At 40.4% G+C, this 23,463-nt stretch overlaps 1 protein-coding gene across 2 annotated transcripts in view; it reads right to left on the bottom strand.

Annotated features, from left to right (window-relative positions):
• Window positions 1-6,031: 6,031 nt before the first annotated feature.
• The window catches only part of LOC102138755 (uncharacterized), a 45,259-nt gene continuing 27,827 nt past the window's right edge, over window positions 6,032-23,463 (bottom strand). The window contains exon 4 of one of the 2 annotated variants that reach the window (XM_005554235.5): window positions 6,032-21,869. In XM_005554235.5, the coding sequence (XP_005554292.3) occupies window positions 20,149-21,869 (1,721 nt within the window). In that variant the 3' untranslated portion in view covers window positions 6,032-20,148. The remainder of the gene's footprint in view (window positions 21,870-23,463) is intronic. The other variant, XM_074039153.1, reaches the window with a different exon arrangement.

The following is a 23,463-nucleotide window of genomic DNA, read 5'->3' as shown; positions in this document are numbered from 1 at the left end:
TACTTTAAAGAAGGAGAGTTGAAGGATCTCCTTCTGCGTGTTGGCCGGGGCTTGAGGTATATTCATTCAATGTCTTTGATTCACATGACTAAGAAACCTTGTAGTATTTCCATGTCTCAAACCTCAATCCCCAGTGCTGCCTCTGAAGGAGATCAAGGTGACTGGGCATAATTCGTGATTGTGGGCATGTAACAACGATCCCTAACCCACAAGTTGAAGAGACTGATGGTCTTTTTTTTTTTTTTTTTTTTTTTTAGATATCTTGCACTTGCCCTCACAGTTGTCTGTGCTGCTGGTCTGTGCTCTTCCCAGGAATGGAGACCAGTGCCATGGAATCAGAGAGAATAGATTACCTCGGATACCACAAGTGCTTTCCCAAGAATTTACAGAGTTGTTCAAAGTTATGATTCATCCAGATTCAGAGAGAAGACCTTCAGCAATGGCCGTCATAAAGCATTCACTGCTGCTGTCCGCTTGTAGGAAGAGTAGAGAACCGCTATGTATAGGATTGAATGTTGAAACGTTCAAAAATACACTTTTACAAAAAGAACTCATGAGAGCATAGATGGTAAAAGCTGCAGCTGAGGAAGGAGCACTCTTCACTGATCAGAGGCCACTAGGTCCACCACACAGAGGAACAGAACATCTTATTAGAAAGAAAACAAAGTGCTCTGAGAGCCTTCCAGTGTACTAAACTACTCATTTCCCACCTACTCGCCCCACAAAAAACACTATGAGAAAAGCAAGCTAGGTCGAAATCACTGCTAGAATCCAATTTGCAATTACTCTTTCTATTGGTGTCAGTGGTTTTACTGATTAGGACTTTTATTTGTGAATTACAGTTGAAAACCGTATTTTGACCATAACTTTTTCAGGCTTTTCTATAGTCTTACCAGTCTGTCTTCTGTAAAATGTCAGTCACTGGTGGATATTAACGTAGCCTTTCCAAAATTAACCGCTGTGGTGGTGTGTTGCTCTCAGTGTGCTGTCGCACTGTAATGAAGGTATCTTTTCCCTTGGTGACCTGAAGAAAGGACTCAAGGGAATGATGACAAACATATTCTCTCAATAAGGCAAATGCTAAAACCACTCATTCCTACTCAGCCTTCAATGTATCTGTGTATGAAATTTCTCTCTCTTTCTCTCTCTATACACACACAAACACACACTCATATATATATATTATATATATATATTTAAGTGAATTATACTTGTATATCCAACTGGGAGCAGTTTGTAGGCATTGCGTGAGACATGGGATAATTCTAAAGCCTTATGAATTTGCTATTTCAGTTTTGTCTTTGCTGTAAACTTGTAGCATAAACAATCACTGTTGTTAATAGGCTTCGTTTTGAAACAAATATGTAAAGTGTACAGCTGGTCCTGATGAAAAGCAGCTATTGGCCTTTTTTTTTTTCTTTGAACTTTAAAGCTTTGGAATTTTGTATTAATCCAGTACAATAATTATTGAGTTTTCTAATTTTGTTCTGGTGATATACTTCTCTGACTCGTAGAAAAATACCTCTTCCTAGGCCAGGCGCGGTGGCTCAAGCCTGTAATCCCAGCACTTTGGGAGGCCAAGGCGGGCGGATCACAAGGTCAGGAGATCGAGACCACAGTGAAACCCCGTCTCTACTAAAAATACAAAAAATTAGCCGGGCGCGGTGGCGGGCGCCTGTAGTCCCAGCTACTCGGGAGGCTGAGGCAGGAGAATGGCGGGAACCCGGGAGGCGGAGCTTGCAGTGAGCCGAGATCGCGCCACTGCACTCCAGCCTGGGCAACAGCGTGAGACTCCGTCTCAAAAAAAAAAAATAAAGAAAGAAAGAAAAATACCTCTCCTTCCTTCCCAGTTTTGTATTTGATCGTATTGTTAGTCTGCTGTTCAATGTTTTGCCTGGTTTCTCTCATGTGTATGTGTTTATAAACTCATCTTGGTGATCCTCTACACAGCTGTTTGTAATGCCAGAATTATTTCTGACATTCCAAGTTTCTTACAAAATAGATTTTTTTGTCTGTGATTAGCCATTTGACTACTAATACTGGCTAATGTATTTTGCAAAAAAAAAAAAAAAAAAAAAAGAATTTGTCCATTTTTTCTCACTGATTTTGACGTAAAATGTTTGCATTTGTCTTTGACTTGTGTTTTATTAATATTGACTGGCATATTAAAAGTCACCATGAGCTCAACTTAATTGTCTAGAAAAAAAATGAAAAAGGGTCTGTGGGTTGGACTACCAGGCAGAAGGCCTGGTGTGAGCACAGGTGTGGGGTTAGGGAACAAGCACAGCCATGCTGAGGAGGAGAGAGAAAGTGATGACCAAAAACAGGAAAATCCAAAAACCCAGAAAGTCAAGGAGCCAAATGAAAGTCTTTTATCCTGCATCAGACATTTAACCTCATAAACACTGCAAGTGAACATTGTCTTTTAGAGATAGTGATAGTTCTTATTTTCTTGTAATCCTGTAAAGGAAATGGATTTTTTACATTAGACTGTCCCCAGGAAATTTTTTCACCAGCCTGTCCCCAGGAATTAATTACAATTAAAATTTATCCCAAATTAGAATATTATTTTTAGTAAGGCATCCTTCTGGATTAGGCTGCTAGGAAATTTAGTTACTGTCAGTCATTCACACCCTGCACAGACATTAATTTACCAGAGCCTTGGTGTGGAATGGGAGGAGCTTATTATAAGCAGGACTGGATGGTGGCCAGAGTGTGAAGGGGACAGAAAAACACAGAGAGGCTAAACCTGGGGACAGCTCCAAACCTAGAAGGCACTGTTATTATGCTCATTTTACAGAGGAGGAAACTGAAGCACAGCCAGGTCAAGACCACACTGCCCAGAGTTGAGGAGCCAGGATCTAAACCCAGTCAGCTTGCCTTGTCATCAGAGCTCACACATATAAGCTTGTTCTGTAGTTATGCAGGATTGCACTGTGGTTAAGCACACAGACTCTGGGTTCACATTCCAGCTGCTCTGCTATTTCCAGCTGTGTGACCATGGGGAAGTTACTATCCTGTGCTCAGTGTCCTCTGTAAAGTCAAGATAGTAGTACCTGCCTCATGGAGTCCCTTAAGTGAGCTAATGGTGTAACATGTTATGGTGGCATGCACACAGTCACCATCAGTAAATATAGTCGATTATGCCTGAACCCCAGATGGGCACATGTCCTTGAAAAGTCTAAAATTCAGAACTCTGAAATCTAGCCTGTGAGATCCTGGAATCCTCCAGCAGCATTCTAACATCTCTTAGCTACAGAATTGTATGCTGCTTCCCAGGGCTGGAAGGTGTATTTGTATTAATATAGTGTAATAATACGGCCATGTGTCCACCTAGTTCATCCCTATAGTAGGCAAATAAGGTGATGTCAAAGCCTTGCCTGGGTCCAGCCCTGGTGACCTTCCCTTCTCTCTTTCCTGCATACTCTCTCACTCATATTCATACATGCCCTACAGGACTGGTTAGCCTGCAGAAAAGGCAGGAGGGTGAGGAGAGAAGGTGAGTGGGTGGGTGGGTGCACTTGTCCACTCAATTGTTCTGCCTCTTGCTGTGCTGAACTTGTGGGTCCAGGGACTGTGTTTGGACCTGAAGGGGTCTTACTCTCCCTTTAATTTTTTTTTTTTTTTTTTTTTTTTTTTTTTTTTTTTTTTTTTTGAGACGGAGTCTCGCTCTGCCGCCCAGGCTGGAGTGCAGTGGCCGGATCTCAGCTCACTGCAAGCTCCGCCTCCCGGGTTTACGCCATTCTCCTGCCTCAGCCTCCTGAGTAGCTGGGACTACAGGCGCCCGCCACCTCGCCCGGCTAGTTTTTTGTATTTTTTAGTAGAGATGGGGTTTCACCGTGTTAGCCAGGATGGTCTCGATCTCCCGACCTCGTGATCCGCCCGTCTCGGCCTCCCAAAGTGCTGGGATTACAGGCTTGAGCCACCGCGCCCGGCCTCTCCCTTTAATTTTAAGCCTCAATTTGCTTATTCCGGAGCTTTGTCCCCCACCTGTGAGCCTGTCTCGGTGTGTATCCTGGCTGACATGCACCCCCTCGGCCAGCATTGAATAGACTAGGGCCTGATCAAGAAGCCATAGCAGATGAGAAGAGCTTCAAAATGCACTTTATCATGCTGGGTGTTTTTCTGCTGGCTGTCTGCGCCTTTCTTATGAGCTATGATTGGCTCCAGATCTATGGCACCTTCTGAAGCTGTCATGGTGACTGAGGGCATCATTTGAAGCATGTCACTGCTACCCCAAGGTAGGTTGTGCTGGGGCTGGGTGGAGTTATGAGGTCTGGAGACTATGCCTCTATTTCATGCATGGACTCTCCATCCGTCAATCATCACCTCATTCTTTGACTTCCTGTTTACTTCTTTCTGCTTCCCCTGAGGATCCACACATCCATCCGTCTTTCTATATCTATCTTTTCATCTACTCACCCATTCATCTATCTATCCATCAGTTAGCAAAGGGTTGGTTAGAAGCCCCCAGGATCTGGATCCATGAACCAGACACAACGGAGGTGACACAAAGAAACACAACATATTATCCATGTGTTTAAACCAAAAGTCAAGGAGTGCTATCCACCTTACAGTCACTCCTGCATTTAGAGTAGAGTTCTGCCCTTATCCTTAGGTTTTTGATGCCTTCTGTAGTTCCATTTTACAGCAGAAAAGGCTGAGGCTGAGAAAGTGAGGTTCTGTAGCTGAGTGGCAGTTTGGATTGGAGATCAGATGTGCAAATGTAGGCATCATTCCTTTGAGTTCTCCACCTCAGGGTCCCAGAGCTGCTTAGTTTTCTGGGGTGGGTAAGGTCTAATGTTGATGGGATGCATTGAATAGTGCTCTATCTTTTGGAGTCTTAATGGATTCCTAGCCCTAGGAATGATTTAATGATGGGAAAAGTATTGGTTTGAGAATCTTGTGTTCTAGTTCCAGCTCTGCCTCAAACTTTGTGTATTATCTTTTTCTTTCCGAGCCTCAGCTTTTTCATCTGCAAAATGGGACTCAAGCCCCTATTCTGCACAGCCTCAGGGTATAAAGATCAGAGAGGAGATGGGATATAGGAACATTTTGTGAACTCTAGAGTGTTGTGAGTGAAAGCCTGCCAGGGACTGACAACCCTGAGGAAAGGACATGTCAGCTCTCAAATCAAGTTTCTTCCTCTTTCATTTTTAACTTCAGACACAAAAATATTTTTTTCTTGAAGTACATGCTTAAGAAATTCCTGTTGGTCTCACTTCCATGGCACCTCATAAGATAAAACCCACTGGCTCAGAATTCCAGACAGCCACTGGCAACAGAGTAGCACCTGCTTGAGATGGGTGAGACTCCCTGACAGGAGAGGTGAGCCACCATTTTTGCTCTTTGGATAATGCAGCCATTGCAGCCTGTGGGCTTTGAAGAGTCCTAATGATCCAAATGAGGAAGAAACCCCATAGCACAGCACAGCTGCTTTACGAACATGTGGCCAACTTCTTTAAATGGGACTCCAAGTCATTCCGCTCACTGGGTGACTCCTCCCAGCAGGGGCCTCCAGGCACCCCCACCCATATTCTATGTCAGAATTCTGATTTTTGTCTGGGATGGCGTGCCCAGGGAGAGGGGCCAGGCTGCCATCTTTGTCTTTTGGGTGACTCAGTCATTCCAGCCAGCAGGCTTTGGAGAGTCCAAGCTGACCAGGGTAGAGGTAGTGCCTCACCATTGGCATTGCTGTTTTGTTGAGGCATGGGTTGACTTTTTCTTTAAATGGGACCCCAATTCATTCCTCCTTACTGGGAGTGTCCTCCCAACCAGAGATTCCTACCACCCCTGTTTATGTTCTAAGTCCATCAGAGTTCTAGTTTCTTTGAGATGGAATGCCCAGGAGGGCATGGTGGGCTATCACTTTTGCTGTTTGTGTATCTCAGCCAATGAAGCCTGTGGGACTTGGAGTGCCCAAACCAATCAGGGGATGAAGGAATCCCCAACACAGTGTTTCAGAATTTTCTCCTTAGCTAAAACTGGGTTCTTGTCACATGACCAGGAAAGATTAGGCTCACCGACACACTGATGGATAAGCAGCAGAATTTATTGGGTGAAAAGGAAAAAGGAAAAACAACTCTCAGCAAACCAAGAGGGAATCTTGAACATCAGGCAACCACACAGGAACTGAAGATGCCAGGCTCCTCCCTTCTGCAAAAGGTGTAAACGTTCCGTGGCTCCACCCCACTCTTCCAGCGTGCAGGTGGGTAACTAGTCCATTGCAGGCATACACATACAACGCCCTGGGCAGGTTCCCTCAACTGCCTCCTGCATCTATCATCTTCCACCCTAAAGAAGTACATCTAACTGCCGTTAGAATAAAGATAAGGATGAAGACCAATCTTAACTGCTTCCTGCTGACAGGGGGTACTGTTTTCAGAAAACAGCAGTCTGATCTCCCTCAGGGGCCTATCTAAGGGTTCCTGGCAAGAAAAGGTTATTGTTTGAGGCTCCAGTCTGTTTGCATAATGTTTTGGACTTTGATGGCCTGAAGCTGAAGAGACAAACCAGGTTATTAGAAAACATGTATTAAAACAAAGCTGTGGTGGGGGTAAGGACAGCTTAAAAATCCCAAAGCCTTTTACCAGTTTGCACAGGGAGAGGGAGGCCAAAAGCCCAGCTGGCAAAACAACTTGCATGCTTTTGCCAGCATGTCAGTCTTCTGGCAAACCCTTTTGTCAGCCCAGTCCTAAGCCAACCAGTTTAAGGTTTTGAAAATTAACTTTTCCTAGTTTGGAGGATGCATCTGAAGTGAGTGTCCCATATTACAGAGACACAATTACCTGTCAGTGAAGAGGACAGAGGAGGAGAAAGGAAAAAAGGCATTTTTTTCTCAAAGGAGTCCCAGGGATTCAGAATGCAATCAAAATAGGTTCAGACTGAAGATGAATGGCTACTCATCTAGAAAGAGGGGAGCAGGCATCCCTGGTTCTCTTCTCTTCCTAGAAAATACTCAGAGTATGTGAGGGAGGAAAGGAAGAGCATCTTCGTTACCTCTTCCATCCTTGTATCCCTAAGTCCTGGTGACTGCAACAGGATGCTGCCCATGGGTGTCAATGTGGCTTTTACCCACATTAACAGGGAGGCCTAGGGGGTGGAATATCCGCTCTTACCCCCATACACCCTGTATGCTCTGCTGTCAGGAGTTTGGAGTTCCCTAAACCTCATTTATGCCATGGGTACGAGAGATTACCTTTATCTATGAAACTGGAAGTTTGTCTTAATCAGCAGGAATTAGTCGTGCTCACCTACACTGTGCCTTCTAATCTCCATTATCATCTGCCTCCTAATCCCGCAGATCCAGTTTTCTTTCCTAGGGCGTTGACCTGAAGATTGGAATTGAGATTGGGACAAAAATGTGTCTCTGAGTGGTTGCACAGACTGTCATAAGCTAAATGCTAAGGTGAAACTGTGGAACTGAGTCCTCCTTTAACAAGGGAGAGAAAAGGATATCTTATGACATACCCAGATAACTAGTGGCTATAGTTATGCTTGCTAAGATTTGGGTGGGCACCCTATTTATTCCTACCACCTGACAGGATTTGCATAATAATTGCCCAGAACTAGAATGTTGATCCAGGTTTTTACATTACCCATCCCTTTTGTTCCTTCTGAGCTGTAGCCAGAGATTGATGGTTGGTTTATAGGAATAAGCAGGTTTAATCTAAAATGTAGGCAAAAACTTAAAGACAACCAATGAGTCTAGAATTTAATGATGATAAGTATTGAAACTGAATTTCTCTCTCTTGGGAGGCCAAGGCAGGCAGATCACGAGGTCAGGAGATCCAGACCATCCTGGCTAAAACTGTGAAGCCCCGTCTCTGCTAAAAATACAAAAAATTGGCTGGGTGTGGTGGCGGGCACCTGTAGTCCCAGCTACTTGGGAGGCTAGGGCAGGAGAATGGCGTGAACCTGGGAGGTGAAGCATGCAGTGAGCCAAGATCATGCCACTGTTCTCCAGCCTGGGTGAAAGAGCGAGACTCTGTCTCAAAAAAAAAAAAAAAAAAAAGAATTTTTCTCCCATTTGTATTAAAAAACCATGGGCTGGGTGTGGTGGCTCACAACTGTAATCCCAGCACTTTGGGAGGCTGAGGCAGGTGAATCATGAGGTCAGGAGCTTGAGACCAGCCTGACCAACATAGTGAAACACCATCTCTATTAAAAAAAAAAAAAAAGAAAAACTAGCTGGGCATGGTGATGTGTGCCTGTAATCCCAACTACTCAGGAGGCTGAGTCAGGAGAATCACTTGAACCTGGCAGGCGGAGGTTGTAGTGAGCCGAGATCGTGCCACTGCCATCCAGCCTGGGTGACAGAATGAGACTCCATCTAAAACAAAAAGCAAACAAACAAAAAACCATGATAGGACAGTGTTGTTTGCAAAATAGTCTTCAGTCATATACTTGGCCTGATTATTTGCATAAAATGCAGCAAGAATAATTATTTCTATATAGGCCTTTTAGATTGGCTTTGATGGAACTCTGTACCACAAAGAATCTCAGATAGGACTTTCCAAAGCTAAGTCCAACCATGGGTTTATATTCTCAAATACCTGTGAGTTGGGTAAACTCCTCTCTTCTTGAGGTCCCAAGAGCATGTGGCTCCTGGGCCTGTTGGAAAGTGACATTCTTTACTCACTGCAGGTTAGGAACCTTGTATGGGGACTGTGTAACAAAGTATAAGGCCCGTTTTTCCAAGAGGCTTTTATCATCTCTACAAGTCAAGCTTAACTCCTTAAAGGGAAATGTACCCTTCCAGTCAAAGCCTTGGTGAAACAACCAGTTTCTCCAGTTGTATCCTGTTGAAAAAGAAAAATGAATTCTTATTGCACTGATGCAAACAACTATATTGTCATAAGTTAAGAATACTCACAACTAGTTTTGAAGTTCTAGAGAAGCCAGGCAGAGAGAAAAAGATAAATGTGCTCCAAATTTTCTTCATAGGAGTATACCTTACTCAATTATTAAAGGTTATAAATAGCTCAAAATAAGTTTCCTTGACTCTGAAAAACAAAATAAGAATTAGCAATGGTCCAAGCATAAGTAAAAAATAATAATAATAATAATTTCAGTTTTCTATTAGTTCAGTCCATTTAGCTAACTCTTGTTCTGCTTGATATTTGTAAACTTTATTTCAATGTCATGATCTCCAAAGTTATTTGGAAACCTGCATTTGAGAGCACCTGTAACAGTTCTGTAGCTTCTTATAAACCATCTCTTGAAAAGGATCTAAACAAGACAACGATCGTCTTTGAATAACAAAATGTCCAGGGTAGTTATAGTCAGAAACACAATTGACAAAGAAGTTTGATAATCTCTCTGGTTTATAATAACTTAACATAAAAACCTTAATTTTGGTAGCATATACTCAAGACATTAGAATATTAGAAATCCCATACAATTTTGGAACATATATTAGATTAGTATCATTTACCAAAATATAACCTAAAGAAAACTGAACACCATTTTGGCAATCCCACGTAACTAAATATGTCAAATAATCCGGTTTATCTCTTTTGGATACTCCAGTGGCGCTCTGTAGCATTCAAAAGTCAGGCATGAGGAAAGACAATTTTGAAACTGAAGCTTGATTTTGGGAAGAAATGTTAGAGGTTTAAAACACTTGATGTTATGAAATAATTCCAGATTACCATGTTATTTGTCACAATTGTTTTAAAAAATTTACAAAAGTAAAGCCCTTTTATAACACTTCACAAATTTTTCTAAAGAGCAGATTAGTGCCTTAAGAGTACCTTGTTGTGCTATTATTTAAATGCTTAATTTACCAAAAAAATATATAATACCCTTTGTAATTTAATGTTCATAGACAAAATCTTTGGCAAGATGAATTTTATAGAAACTTTTTATAACTCATTTAAACTTTTAGCTTTGTCTTATCTAATTCAGAACAATCCTTTAACCCTAAACAAAAATGTGTATTTTGACGACTTCTGCTTTTTACCAATAATTGCTAAGTCTGTTTTTAGTTCTCAATGATTAAAGTCTTGTGAACTTCAATGTACCACAGCTTTTACCTTCCCTTCAAAAAATATCTGACGCAAGAACTCGTTTTTCTCTAGGTCAATTACAGCTTTATAAAAATAGACATTACGGCCGGGCGCGGTGGCTCAAGCCTGTAATCCCAGCACTTTGGGAGGCCGAGATGGGCGGATCACAAGGTCAGGAGATCGAGACCATCCTGGCTAACACGGCGAAACCCCGTCTCTACTAAAAACACAAAAAATTAGCCGGGCGAGGTGGTGGCGCCTGTGGTCCCAGCTACTCGGGAGGCTGAGGCAGGAGAATGGCGGGAACCCGGGAGGCGGAGCTTGCAGTGAGCTGAGATCTGGCCACTGCACTCCAGCCTGGGCGACAGAGCGAGACTCCGTCTCAAAAAAAAAAAAAAAAAAAAAAAAAAAAATAGACATTACATAGATATAGCACATATGTAACTACACAGATAGGCAAAAAAGAATCCAGTAGCTATAAGATGTTTTGTTTCCCAATCTCCTAATTAGATTATTGGCCTCTCATGCATGTATTAAGAGTGGAAAAACAAAATGGAGAAAATGGAGAAAACTGAGAATTCAGCAAAACAAGGTCCAATAAAAAAAAATGTCTTTAAATATACCTATAACTTGGGCCAGGCACGGTGGCTCATGCCTGTAATCCCAGCACTTTGGGAGGCTAAGGCAGGTGGAACACAAGGTCAAGAGATTGAGATCATCCTGGCCAACATGGTGAAACCCTGTCTCTACTAAAAATACAAAAATTAGCTGGGTGTGGTGGTATGCGTCTGTAGTATCAGCTACTCGGGAGGCTGAGGCTGGAGAATCACTTGGACCCAGGAAGCGGAGGTTGCAGTGAGCCGAGATCACACCCCTGCACTCCAGCTTGGCTACAGAGTGAGATCAGTCTCAAAAAAAATAAACAAACAAAATATATATATATGTGTGTGTGTGTATATATATATATGTGTGTGTGTGTGTATATATATATATATGTGTGTGTGTGCGCATATATATATACACAAGTGTGTGTATATATATATATGAAATTTGGATATGCACTTTTAATTAAGCTGAATGTACTTTAAGAAAATTCTTTTAAATTCCCCATTACCTGCTTTAGCTGTGCCAAGCAGCCAATATTTCTGGCTTTCAGACTTTCCTAAAAGTAACTGTACAGGTGAAACCAACAAGCACCAATTAAGGTTATGATTTAACTGTGAGTTTCAAAGGGGTTAGCAGTTCTCACAAAATCTATTTTATTATTATTTTTCTGAGATGGAGTCTTGCTCTGTTGCCCAGGCTAGAGTACAGCAATCTTGGCTCATTGTAACCTCTGCCTCCTGAGTTCAAGCAATTCTCCTGTCTCAGCCTCTGAGTAACTGGGATTACAGGTGCCCACCACCACGCCCTGCTAATTTTTGTATTTTTAGTAGAGATGGGGTTTCACCATCTTGGCCAGGCTGGTCTCAAACTCCTGACCTCGTGATCCAGCTGCCTCTGCCTCCCAAAGTGCTGGAATTACAGACGTGAACCATCGCGCCTGGCCACAAAATCTAAAACCTTTAAAGGCAACCCAGAAAAAGGAAGGTTTAAGATAAAACTCAAGAGTTGTTCATGAAGAGAAGATAATCACCAAATGGCAACAGTCACACAGATACCAACTCACAAGTACTCATTCCTTTACCCAGGACTGAACCCAGACTGCAGAGGCTAAAGCAAAATATTGCCATGTGGTTACAGGTCATGCTCCCAAGGACATAAAACAAAATGGAGGCCTGCAGCAAAGATCCCTACTGACCAAACAGGAAGACATGCAAAGGGCACCAGATTGTATACAGCTTAGGACCAACTTCACAACTTTTTTTTAAAATAATTAAAACTTTACAGAGAATATACACAGTGATACTTGGTGTACTGGCCTAGTAACATGTTCTCTAAAAGAGGGGGAAAAACCCTCTCACTTAAAAGTTAACTGCTAATGGCGTGGAGAAAATGAGTAAAAAAGGTTTAAGGGTAGGACAGGGAAGCTTCTTATGCAAATGGATTATTTTCTCCAGGGCTCGAACAGAGCTGGAGTCCTTGGTCAGAGGAGGGGGAGAAACTGCGGATAAGTGGCAGAGAACTCACTGCCCAAGCCATGCACTCTGGCTCCAACCCAGAGGGTGCAGGGGAGTGACCATTCACTGGTCCATCTCATGTGCACCTGCGACTGTTGGGGTGGGTTGGTGTGCTGTTTCCTCTATTCTCAGAAGTACAAGGATGAAAAGGCTTAGAAGCAAAAGGGGAAAAGATTCTGGGTTTGCATCTTGCCCTTCCTCAAGGCCCATGTCTGGGCACCAACATTTTTTAGAATTTTCTCCTTAGCTCAGCTAAAACTGAGTTCTTATCATACTAAGGAAAGATTAGGCTCCCAGTCACCCTAAAGGGTGAGGAGCAGAATTTATTGGGTAAAAAGGAAAAGAAAACAAACAAACAAACAAAAAAACCAACCTCTCAGCAAAGAGCAAAGTGAGAGGGAATCTTGAACACCAGGCCACCACATAGGAACTAAAGAGGCCAGGTTCCTCTCCCCCTGCACAAAGCATGAACTTTCCATTGGCTCCATCCCATTCTCCCAGTGCACTGGTGGGTCTCCAGTTTATTGTGGGCTTGTGCAGACAAGACCTGGGCAGGTTCCCTCATCTGCCTCCTGCATCTATCAACAGCACAGATGCTCTACCAAAACACAGCCAGACTTTTTCTTCCAAACCATGGCCTCCAGCCACCTCCTACAGATGCATTCAGGCAGGGAACAGGTCAGTATCCCCCTAGGATGGAGATGCCAGAGGAAGGGGCAGGCTGCTATCTTTGCTGGTTTTCAGCCTTCCCTGATGATACTTCCAGGTACTGGAAAATCCAAGGTGACTAGGGCCTGGAGTGGAGCCCCAGCAAACCACAGTCACCCTACAAAATAGTGGCCAGATTGTAAAAAAACAAACAAACAAACAAAAAAACCCACAACAACCCCATCCAAAGGTCAGCAAAAGATTGAAGGTAGATAGGTCCTGGATTGAATTCCCCAAAGTTGGGCTTTTTGTCCACAGAGCCAGCCAGAATTCTGTCTCACGAGAGCTTGTGATTTTCACTGAACCTGGCCAAGAATTTTTCTTATATATGTACCCCTTGGCTCCTTTCTAGAGAATTTCTCTTCTTGGCCAGGATCCCGGTTCAGAATGCTAATAAATGATTTCTGTCCCAACTTCATATAACAATTGATCAATCTGCCCAGGCTACTTTAAACAAAACAACCATGACTAGAAAACATTTTTATTTTTATTATTTGGACCTGGATTATAGTAACGAAGTAAAATATTGTTAGAGATCTGATGATATGGTCTGGCTCTGTGTCCCCAGCCAAATCTCATTTTCAATTTTAATTCAAATTGCAATCCCCACATTTTCAGGGAGAGATATCATAGGTGATTAGATCATGTGGGTAATTCCCTTATGCTGTTCTCATGATAGTGAGTTCCCACGAGATCTGATGGTTTTGTAAGAAGCTTTTCTTCCCTTTGCACAACACTTCTCTCTCCTGCCACCATGTAAAGTAGGATGTGTGTGGTTCCCTTTCCACCATGACTATAAGATTCCTGAGGTCTTAGCAGCTATGCAAAACGCTAAGTCAATGCAACCTCTTTTCTTCCAAATTAGTCTCAAGTATTTCTTCACAGCAGCATGAAAATAAACTTATCAGTAAATTGGTACTGACGCAGTGGGGCACTGCTATAAGGATACCCAAAAATGTGGAAGTGACTTTGGAACTGAGTAACAGGCAGAGGCTGGAATTTTGGAGGACTTGTAAGACGGAAAGATGTAGCAAAGTTTGGACTTCCTAGAGACTTGTTGAATCGCTTTGACCAAAAAGCTGGTAGTGATGGACAATGAAGTCCAGGCTGAGATGGTCTCAGGTGGAGGTGAGGAACTTGTTGGGAACTGGAATAAAGGTGACTCATGCTATGCTTTAGCAAAGAGACTGGTGGCATTTTGCTCCTGTCCTAGAGATCTGTGGAAGGTTGAACTTGAGAGATAATTTATGGTATATGGCAAAAGAAATTAAGCAGCAAAAACATCCAAAAGTTGACAGAGCATAAAAGTTTAGACAATTCACAGCTTAATGATGTGGTAGAAAAGACCCATTTTCTCAGAAGAAAGTGAAGCTGGCTGTAGAAGTGAGGAGCAAATGTTCATCACCAAGACAATGGGGAAAATGCCTTCAGGGAATGTTAGAGATCTTTGTGGCATCCCCTCCTGTCACAGGCCTGGAGGCCTAGGAGACAAAAAAAATTTCATTGGCTGGGCCCAGGAAACCCTGCTGTGTAGTCTCAGGACTTGGTTCCCTGGATACCAGTCACTCCAGCCAAGGCTAAAAGGGGCCAAGGTACAGCTTGAGCCATTGCTTCAAAGATGTAAGCTCCAAGCCTTGGCATCTTCCTCATGGTGTTGGTCCTGTAGGCACACAGAATTGAAGTTTAGAAGCCTCAGTTTAGATTTCAGAGAATGTGTGGAAATACCTGGATGTCCAGGCAGAAGTTTGCTGCAGGGGCTGAACCCTCATGGAGAATCTCTGCTAGGGCAGTGCAGAAAAAAATGTCGAGTTGAGGCCTACACACAGAGTCCCCACTGGGGCACTGCCTACTGAAGCTGTGAGAAGAGGGCAAAGTCCTCCAGAACCAAGAATGGTAGATCCACCCTCAGCTTGCATTGTGTGCCAGAAAGTCACAGACACCCAGCACCAGACTGTGAAGCAGCAGGGAGGGAGACTACCCTGCAAAGCCACAGAGGTGAAGCTGCCCAAGGCTGTGAAAGCTCACCTCTTGCATCGGTGTGAATTAAATGTGAGACATGGAGTCAAACAAGATCACTTTAAGGTTTAATGACTGCCCTACTGAATTTTGGACTTGGGTGGGGCCTGCAGCCCCTTTATTTTGGCCAATTTCTCCATTTGAAATGGGTATATTTACCCAATGCCTGTACCCCCATTATATCTTGGAAGTAGCTAACTTGCTTTTGATTTCACAGGCTCATAGGAAGGGACTTGCCTTGTCTCAGATGAGACTATGGACTTAGACTTTTTGGGTTAATGCTGAAATAAGACTTTGGGGATATGTTGGGAAGGCATAATTGGGTTTTGGAATGTGAGAAACATGTCATTTGGGAGTGACCAAAGGTGGAATAATAGGGTCTGGCTTTGTGTATCTACCCAAATTTGATCTTGAATTGTAATCTGAACTGTAATCCCTACATTTGGGGAGGGAACTCACGGGTGCTTATTAGATTGTGGGCGTGGTTCCCCTATGCTGTTCTGGCATGATCTTGGCTCACTGCAACCTCCGCCTCCGGATCCAAGTGATTTTCCTGCCTCAGCCTCCTGAGTAGCTGGGATTACAGTGCCAGCCACCATACCTGACTAATTTTTGTATTTTTAGTAGAGATGGGGTTTCACCATGTTGGCCAAGCTGGTCTCAAACTCCTGACCTTGTGACCCACCCAACTCAGCCTCTGAAAATGTTGGGATTACAGGCGTGAGACACCACACCCAGCCATCTCTTTCCTTTATAAATTACCCATTCTCAGGTATTTCTTCGTAGCAGTGTAAATACAAATGAATATATCTGGGTTTAGTTTCAGCTGACAACACAAAGTGAGGTAACTTAGGGAAAGAATAAAATACCGTAAAAATAGAAAATGTTCAGGAGTTATTTGCAGTCTGATATCTCTGTTTCAGGAGGACCTGTTGGTTTGGGCCTTGTACAACAAAATGGTGATTACACAGCCCAGATGCTTTCTTAGTTCTAATTTCTAGCACTTTTAAACTTGCATTTTCCTCTTTTTTGCTTCCTTTATCCTCTCTTCTCATTTTACATTATTTCCTTTGTTTTTTATGTCTCTTTCTTTTGTTCTCTTTCCATTTTATATGGACATGAAAATATAGGCAAGGATAAAACATACATGGTGTCTTGTTCTGATTAAATGACACAATGCCAAAAAATTAGAAAATAAAAACACAATTCAATAAAACAAATTAACCTACAAATCTACCATGGAGAATTTATCTTCCCTAACTTCCAACTTTCTGGGTCTTTGGGTGTGAGATTGGACCAAAAGTAGACAAATGTCTTCAACTTGTGAAAGGAATTTTTATTGTCCTACCAACTTGACAATGATATATCTAAGAAGATAAACCAGTTGAAGGTAGGCTAACCAGTGGATACGAGCTGTGCAGGAGACCAGAGAAAGGCCAAGGAAACACTTTGAACTCTTTCTCTTGCATCTCAGCACTATCTCTGATGCCAATCCACACACTCACAAACACACCACAGACACAAATGCATGTTTCTCCGTCAAGAGATGTAATATTGTTAAGCTGTCAATACTTCTGAGTATTGCACAAATTCAATGTCATCCTTATTAAAATTCCAATGTTACTTATTTGGCAGAGATATTTTATATAATTCTAAAATTCATGTGTAGTCTCAAGGGTACATGAATAGCCAACAGCTTTAGAAAAGAACAAAGAAATACCACATCTCATGATGTCAAAACAGATCCCAAAGCTACAAAAATAAAACCAATGTGGTAATGGCATAAAGAAAAAAACAAACACATGACAGAACAAAGAACCCAGAAATAAGCCTGTGCAAATATTATCAAATAATCTTTTACTAGGTTACTATGACCAAACAGTGAAGAAAAGGTCAGACTTGCCAACCAATGGTGTGAGAAAACTCAACGTCTAAATGAATGAAAAAAAAAAGAAAGAAAGATAATGAACTTGGACCTTTCTCTTCAATGCACACAAAACATTTTACATACACTAAACATAAAACTTAAAAAGACATAACTCTTGAACACTTAGAAGAAAATATAGGGAGAAGCTTAGTAACATTGGTTTTGGATGGCTTTTGGAGTATCACATTAAAAGCAGAAGCAATAAGATAATTAGAAAAGGTACTATATCAAACTTTCAAAACCTTCTGCACATCCACACATCAAGGGAAACACTAAGTGGAGTACAAATGCCATTCACCATTTGACTTCTGAAACATAACCACCACCAAGGGTGAATAACTTTTTTTAAATGGACCAGTGTCTTCAAAGACATTTCCTAAAAGTAGTTATGCAAATGACCAAGAGGAATTTGAAAAGACAATCAAAATCACTTATGAGAAGAATGCAAAGTAAAATCTTGAAGTCTCACCCATTAGCAATGGCCACTATTCAACAAATAAAAAGTAATCAATGTTGTCAAGTATGTAGGATTTGGAACCTCTATGCACTGCTGGTGGAAAAGAATAATGCAGCCCTCAATAAAAGTAGGATGCAGGTTTTCCAAAATATTAAAAACGAACTGTGGCTCATGCCTGTAATTTCAACACTTTAGGAGGCTAAAGTGGGAGAATTACTTAGGCTCAGAATTTTGAGTTCAGCCTGGGCAACACAGTGAGACCCTATCTCTCGAAAAAATACAAAAATTAGCCAGGTATGCTGGCATGTGCCTGTAGTCCCAGCTACTTGGGTGACTGAGGTGGAAGGATCATTTGAGCCTGGGATGTCAAGGCTGCAGTGAGCCATTATTGCACCACTGCACTCTAGCCTGGGTGACAAAGTGAAACCCAATCTCAAAAAAAAAAAAAAAAAGAAAGAAAGAAAAAGAAGAGAAAGAAAAGAGAAATTATACCATCCAGGTATACTTCTGGGAATCTATGTATGCAAAGCAGGACCTGGAATAGACATTTGCATACACATTTTTAAGAGCATTTTCCAACGCTCCCCCCATAAGAAGGTGATAGCTACTTAAGTTTCTTGATAAATGGATAAAATATGGCATACGTAGGCAATGGAATATGGCTGTACCTTCAAACAGCAAATTATGCCCATGCTACAATAAGCATAAAACTTTAAGACATCATATTCAGTGAAATATACCACAAACATAGTGACAAAGAGTATACATCCCATTTATATGAGCTATCTTAAGTAAAATGATGTTTAGAAGACATTCAGAATTATAAAGTACTCCTGTACAGATGGAATAAAAAGATGTGAATGCTTGGAGCAAAGTCATCTGCTACCTGGAGAACAGAACTTCCAGGCACCAGAGGACTGCAAGCACAGATGACAACAGTGACAGCAGCAAGGGCCCTGATCAGAGTAGTGGTGGTCTGAGGAGTACATTTGGCATGCACCAGTGTGCCAGAGGCTGGGGCCCACACTGGGGACTGGAGTTGCCCTCCATAATTCCAGAACCAGGTCCTGGTGTTTCACTTCATGTTCCACCAATGCCCCTGTGGACAGTAAATGACTTATCTCAATTAAGTGATCTAAACATTGCATTGATAAGCTATAAATAACCTCAAACACTTCAGTTAAAAACAATTTACCACATTAAAAATTTCAAACTTCTAATCAGAATGTAGAAAGTCTATGAAATTACATGGCAAAAAGAGAACAGTGAGAAGACTGTAGCCATAACACAAAGAAGAAGGGCTGTGAGGCATACATAGCTGGGAATAAACACAGCTATCCCCAAACTGAAGATAATTAGAAAATAAAATCAGAGATACTCTTTAAATTCAGAATGAGTCAGTTTTGCAGCCTGGGAACAGATGTTCTCTCCAAATGCAGACTGCCATTTCTTCACTATATACATTTTCATTCTCTTACTTGGAGCTACAAACTCACTCCAGAAAGATTATTATTTATGGCTAATTATGGAGCATTTATTACACACCCAGTACTTTCTTATGTTTACTATATTTATCAAAACATCCCATGAATTATAAAGTTTTCCCAGTACTTACCTGAACAAATTGGCACAATAAACTCATTTATGTCAATTATAAATAGTGAAAGGCATAATTAAACAGCTCATATAGGGTTACCCAATTAAAGCAACAAAATGAAATGTTCTAACTAAAATATAACTTAATACATAAATTGTGAACTTGCATCTAAAAATTTTGTGTGTACTACTAAATTTTATAACACTGTAATTTCTGACCAGCTCACATAATACTTCATAAAAATAAAAAAAATATCAGAAAGAAGTCAATTATAGCTTCTAGCATGAGTAACAGACAAATAACAGAATTTGCATGGGGACAGTCTCAACAATGGTCCATTAAATTTTACAGTAATACAATATAGATCTGATTTCAGAATGTTTTAGGTTTCTAGATTCCTAGTAAATTATCCACCTTATTAAAATAATCTTTGTTCCAATATTGCAATTTTCTTTGGAAAATAGATACAAACTCTCACACAAACACAACTGCTTGTCCCATAATTTTCTTACACCTAAATTTTATCTTTAGAGCAATACATTTACATATTTAACTCCATGTCAATCAAAACCAAAGTCTGTATTTATTTGCAGAAAGAGATACTGCATGTTCAAAGATAAATATGGAACTTTTTAAAAAGCATTAATGACTTATACATGTGTGAATTATACTTATATAGTTATTATAATCATAAAACGACCTGTAGTAAAAAAAAAATTGTACATTTAAAAATAATTAAAGTGGCCGGGTGCGATGGCTCATGCCTGTAATCCCAGCACTTTGGGAGGCCAAGGTAGGCAGATCATGAGGTCAGGAGTTTGAGAACATCCTGGCCAGCATTGTGAAACCTCATCTCTACTAAAAATACAAAAATTAGCTAGGCATGGTGGCACGTGCCTGTAGTCACAGCTACTCATGAGGCTGAGGCAGGAACCTGCTTGAACCTGGCAGATGGAGGTTGCAGTGAGCCAAGATTGCACCATTGCACTCCAGCCTGGGTGACAGAGCAAGACTCTGTCTCAAAATAAAATAAAATAAAATAAAATAAAATCTAAATAAAGTATATTTACTGGACTGTGTGTAATACAAAGAATAATGCTTGTGATGAACAACTCATTTACTCTGATATAATTACATGTCATATGCCTGTATCAAAATAACCCAAATAAGCCATAAATATATACACATACTATGTACCTACAGAAATTTTTAAAAATTTAAAATAAGAAAAATAATAAAAGTTTATATGGGAACAATATTCTTCAATTTATTTGCTGTTTAAAGACACTAGAAGAGAGAACTAGAAATGTCATTCAACTATGTTCCTCGCCAGTATGAATTTGCTTGTGTACAGTAAGGGTTGAGGGCCGATGAAAAGCTTTGCCACATTGTTCACATTTGTAGAATTTCTCTCCAGTATGAATTATCTTATGTTTAGTAAGGGATGAAGACCAATTGAAGGCTTTGCCACATTCTTCACATGTGAAGGGTTTCTCTCCGGTATGAATTCTCCTATGTTTAGTAAGGGTTGAGGATAAGTTATAGGCTTTGCCACATTCTTTACATTTGTAGGGTTTCTCTCCAGAATGAATTTTCTTGTGTTCATTCAGGGCTGTGGACCGAGTAAAGGCTTTGCCGCATTCTTCACATTTGTAAAGCTTTTGTTCAGAATGAATGCTCCTGTGTATAATAAGGCCTGAGGACTGGTTAAAAGCTTTGCCACATTCTTTACATTTGTAGGGTTTCTCTCCAGTATGAATATTCTTATGTTCATTCAGGCTTGCGGACCATATGAAAGCTTTGCCACATTCTTCACATTTGTAGGGTTTCTCACCAGTATGAATTTTCTTATGTTCATTCAGTGTTGTGGACCGTGTAAAGGCTTTGCCACATTCTTCACATTTGTAAGGTTTTTGTCCAGAATGAATTCTCTTGTGTAATATAAGGGTCGAGGATTGGTTGAAAGCTTTGCCACATTCTTCACATGGGTAGGGTTTCTCTCCAGTATGAATTCTCTTATGTTTAGCAAGGTGTGAGGACCGATAAAAGGCTTTGCCACATTCTTCACATGTGTAGGGTTTCTCTCCAGTATGAATTCTCTTATGTTTATTAAGGGATGAGGACCAAGTAAAGGCTTTGCCACATTCTTCACATTTGTAAAGTTTTTGTTCAGAATGAATGCTCCTGTGTATAATAAGACTTGAGGATTGGTTAAAGGCTTTGCCACATTTTTCACATGAGTAGGGTTTTTCTCCGGTATGAATATTTTTATGTTCATTCAGACTCCTGGACTGTCTAAAGGCTTTGCCACATTCTTCACATTTGTAGGGTTTCTCTCCAGTATGAATATTCTTATGTTCGTTCAGGCTTGTGGACCATCTAAAGGTTTTGCCACATTCTTTACATTTGTAGGGCTTCTCTCCAGTATGAATTTTCTTGTGTTCATTCAGCGTTGTGGACCTTGTAAAGGCTTTGCCACATTCTTCACATTTGTAGGGTTTCTCTCCAGTATGAATTTTCTTATGTTCATTCAGAACTGTGGACCGTCTAAAGGCTTTCCCACATTCTTCACATGTGTAGGGTTTCTCTCCAGTATGAATTCTCTTATGTTTAGTAAGTGATGTCGACCTATTAAAGGCTTTGCTGCATTTTTCACATTTGTAGGGTTTCTCTCCAGCATGAATTCCTGTATGTTCAATTAGGTGTGACATGTAAAATGATCTGCCACATTCTGTACATTTAAAGGGTTTCTCTCCAGTATGTCTTGTCTTATGTTTGTTTGAATTTGAAAGTTTACTAAAAACTTTAACACATGTATTACATTGAAATATTTTGCTTTGGGTAGTTGACAAGCATTGATAAACTCCACTATTAACTCCTTTCTGCACCTTACACTCATTCACATGTTTACAGCCCTTTCTTAATTGTAAATTCTCATATCCACATTTCTCGTATCTTCTCAGTACAAGTTTTTGGAATGAATCTTCTATCCCCTGCACTGGTGAAAGGTCTTGGCTGAAAGGAGTACACATAGCTGAAAGAAATAAAAATAACAAATTATCCTACCAGATTCATATGAATATACTTTACAATATAGAAAATGTATACAAACTACATTAGTAAGATAGCATAACAAAATATCACAGGCCATAATTTCTTCACAGACATGTAACAAAAATATACTGACCAAAATGCCTTTGTGCAAAATCTGTAAACGAGTTAATTGTATGCAATGCCACAGGTAACCACAATACTAAGAACCACATGGAACAGAAAGGAAAGTTTGTTACATTTACTCACCACAGCTTTCCTCCTCCCCAATATAGCATTGTGCCTATAGGAGTAAACTGTTAACTCCTGGCTTCTTACTTAGAAGAAAAATACTGATACACATATCCTTACTTCTGGCTTTTTGGGGTCTTTACAAAATCTGGTTTCTGTCTCCAACAACACAGAGAGCTGAGAGAAATGGTGCTATGGGTCAGCTAAGACCAAATGCAAATGTTTCAGGAGCAGGCTGCAGTGTTAAATACAGGGAATAGGTAGAAGAGTGATTAGAGACCATAAGAAGAAACATGAACAATCCCTTTTAACTGAAAAACAAACACAAAATTCCAGACAAGACACATCCTTAGAACATGTATGAGAGGCTCCCATTATCTCTGTCAAAGACAATTGGTTTCAGACCATGTCAGGACAAAGCAACACTGAAATGATTGTGACAAATACCTTTTTGTTAATGTTCAAATAACAAACAAATGTTACAATATATACAAAATATCAGGGCAACATGGCCCAATTAAAAGATTTAAAACTTTTCAGAAAACGACCATAAAACAATGAAGATGCAGAAATTTAAAAAATTTAACCTGAATAATCCTCAATGAGCTAAAGGGGAACACATACAACTAAAATATAATAAGACAAATGAGAATATCGATGAAAATGTTAAAATACAAAAAAAAAAAATTATGGAGGTGAAAAATACAAAAGTAATGAGTGAGAAATTTCCAAAAGTAAAAGAAGGATGTAAAAAATGAAGAAGCTCAATGAACTTCACCTAGGATACATACACACAGATTTATAAAAAGGCACATACATAAGCAAAGTTTTCAGAAGTCAAAGACAGAGAATCTTAGGAGCTGCAAGATAAAAGTGATGTGTCATTTATAAGTGTGGTCTTAGATAACCAGCAAATCTGTCAACAAATTTTTTTTAGACAAGAGGGAATTGTGATATAGTTAAAATGCTGAAAGAAAGATAGCTTGTAAGTAGGAATAATATAACATACAAAACTGTCCTAAAAATGAAGAAAAAGTAGTGCTCTTTCAAGATAACCAAATGTTAAAAAGTATATTAGCACAACACCTGCCTTACAAAAGAAATGCTGAAGAAAGCATCTTCCACCGAAAATAGCATGATGCAAGAAAACAAAACATATGAAAATAAATAACTTTTTGGGAAAGACATGAACATATACAAATGTAAGGTTCTGTACCATTATCATGATAGTGCAGAAAACATTTTAATTATTCTCTAAAATTTTAAAGACCATAAAAATGATCATAAACTTTTCATCATAATCTGTTAATAAAAATACAACATAAAAATATAATTAGTGACATTAA

Source organism: Macaca fascicularis, chromosome 5 (assembly GCF_037993035.2).
Source record: "Macaca fascicularis isolate 582-1 chromosome 5, T2T-MFA8v1.1".
NCBI lineage: Eukaryota > Metazoa > Chordata > Mammalia > Primates > Cercopithecidae > Macaca > Macaca fascicularis.
The sequence above is the reverse complement of the archived record's forward strand: the minus strand, read 5'-3'. Positions and strand labels throughout refer to the sequence as shown.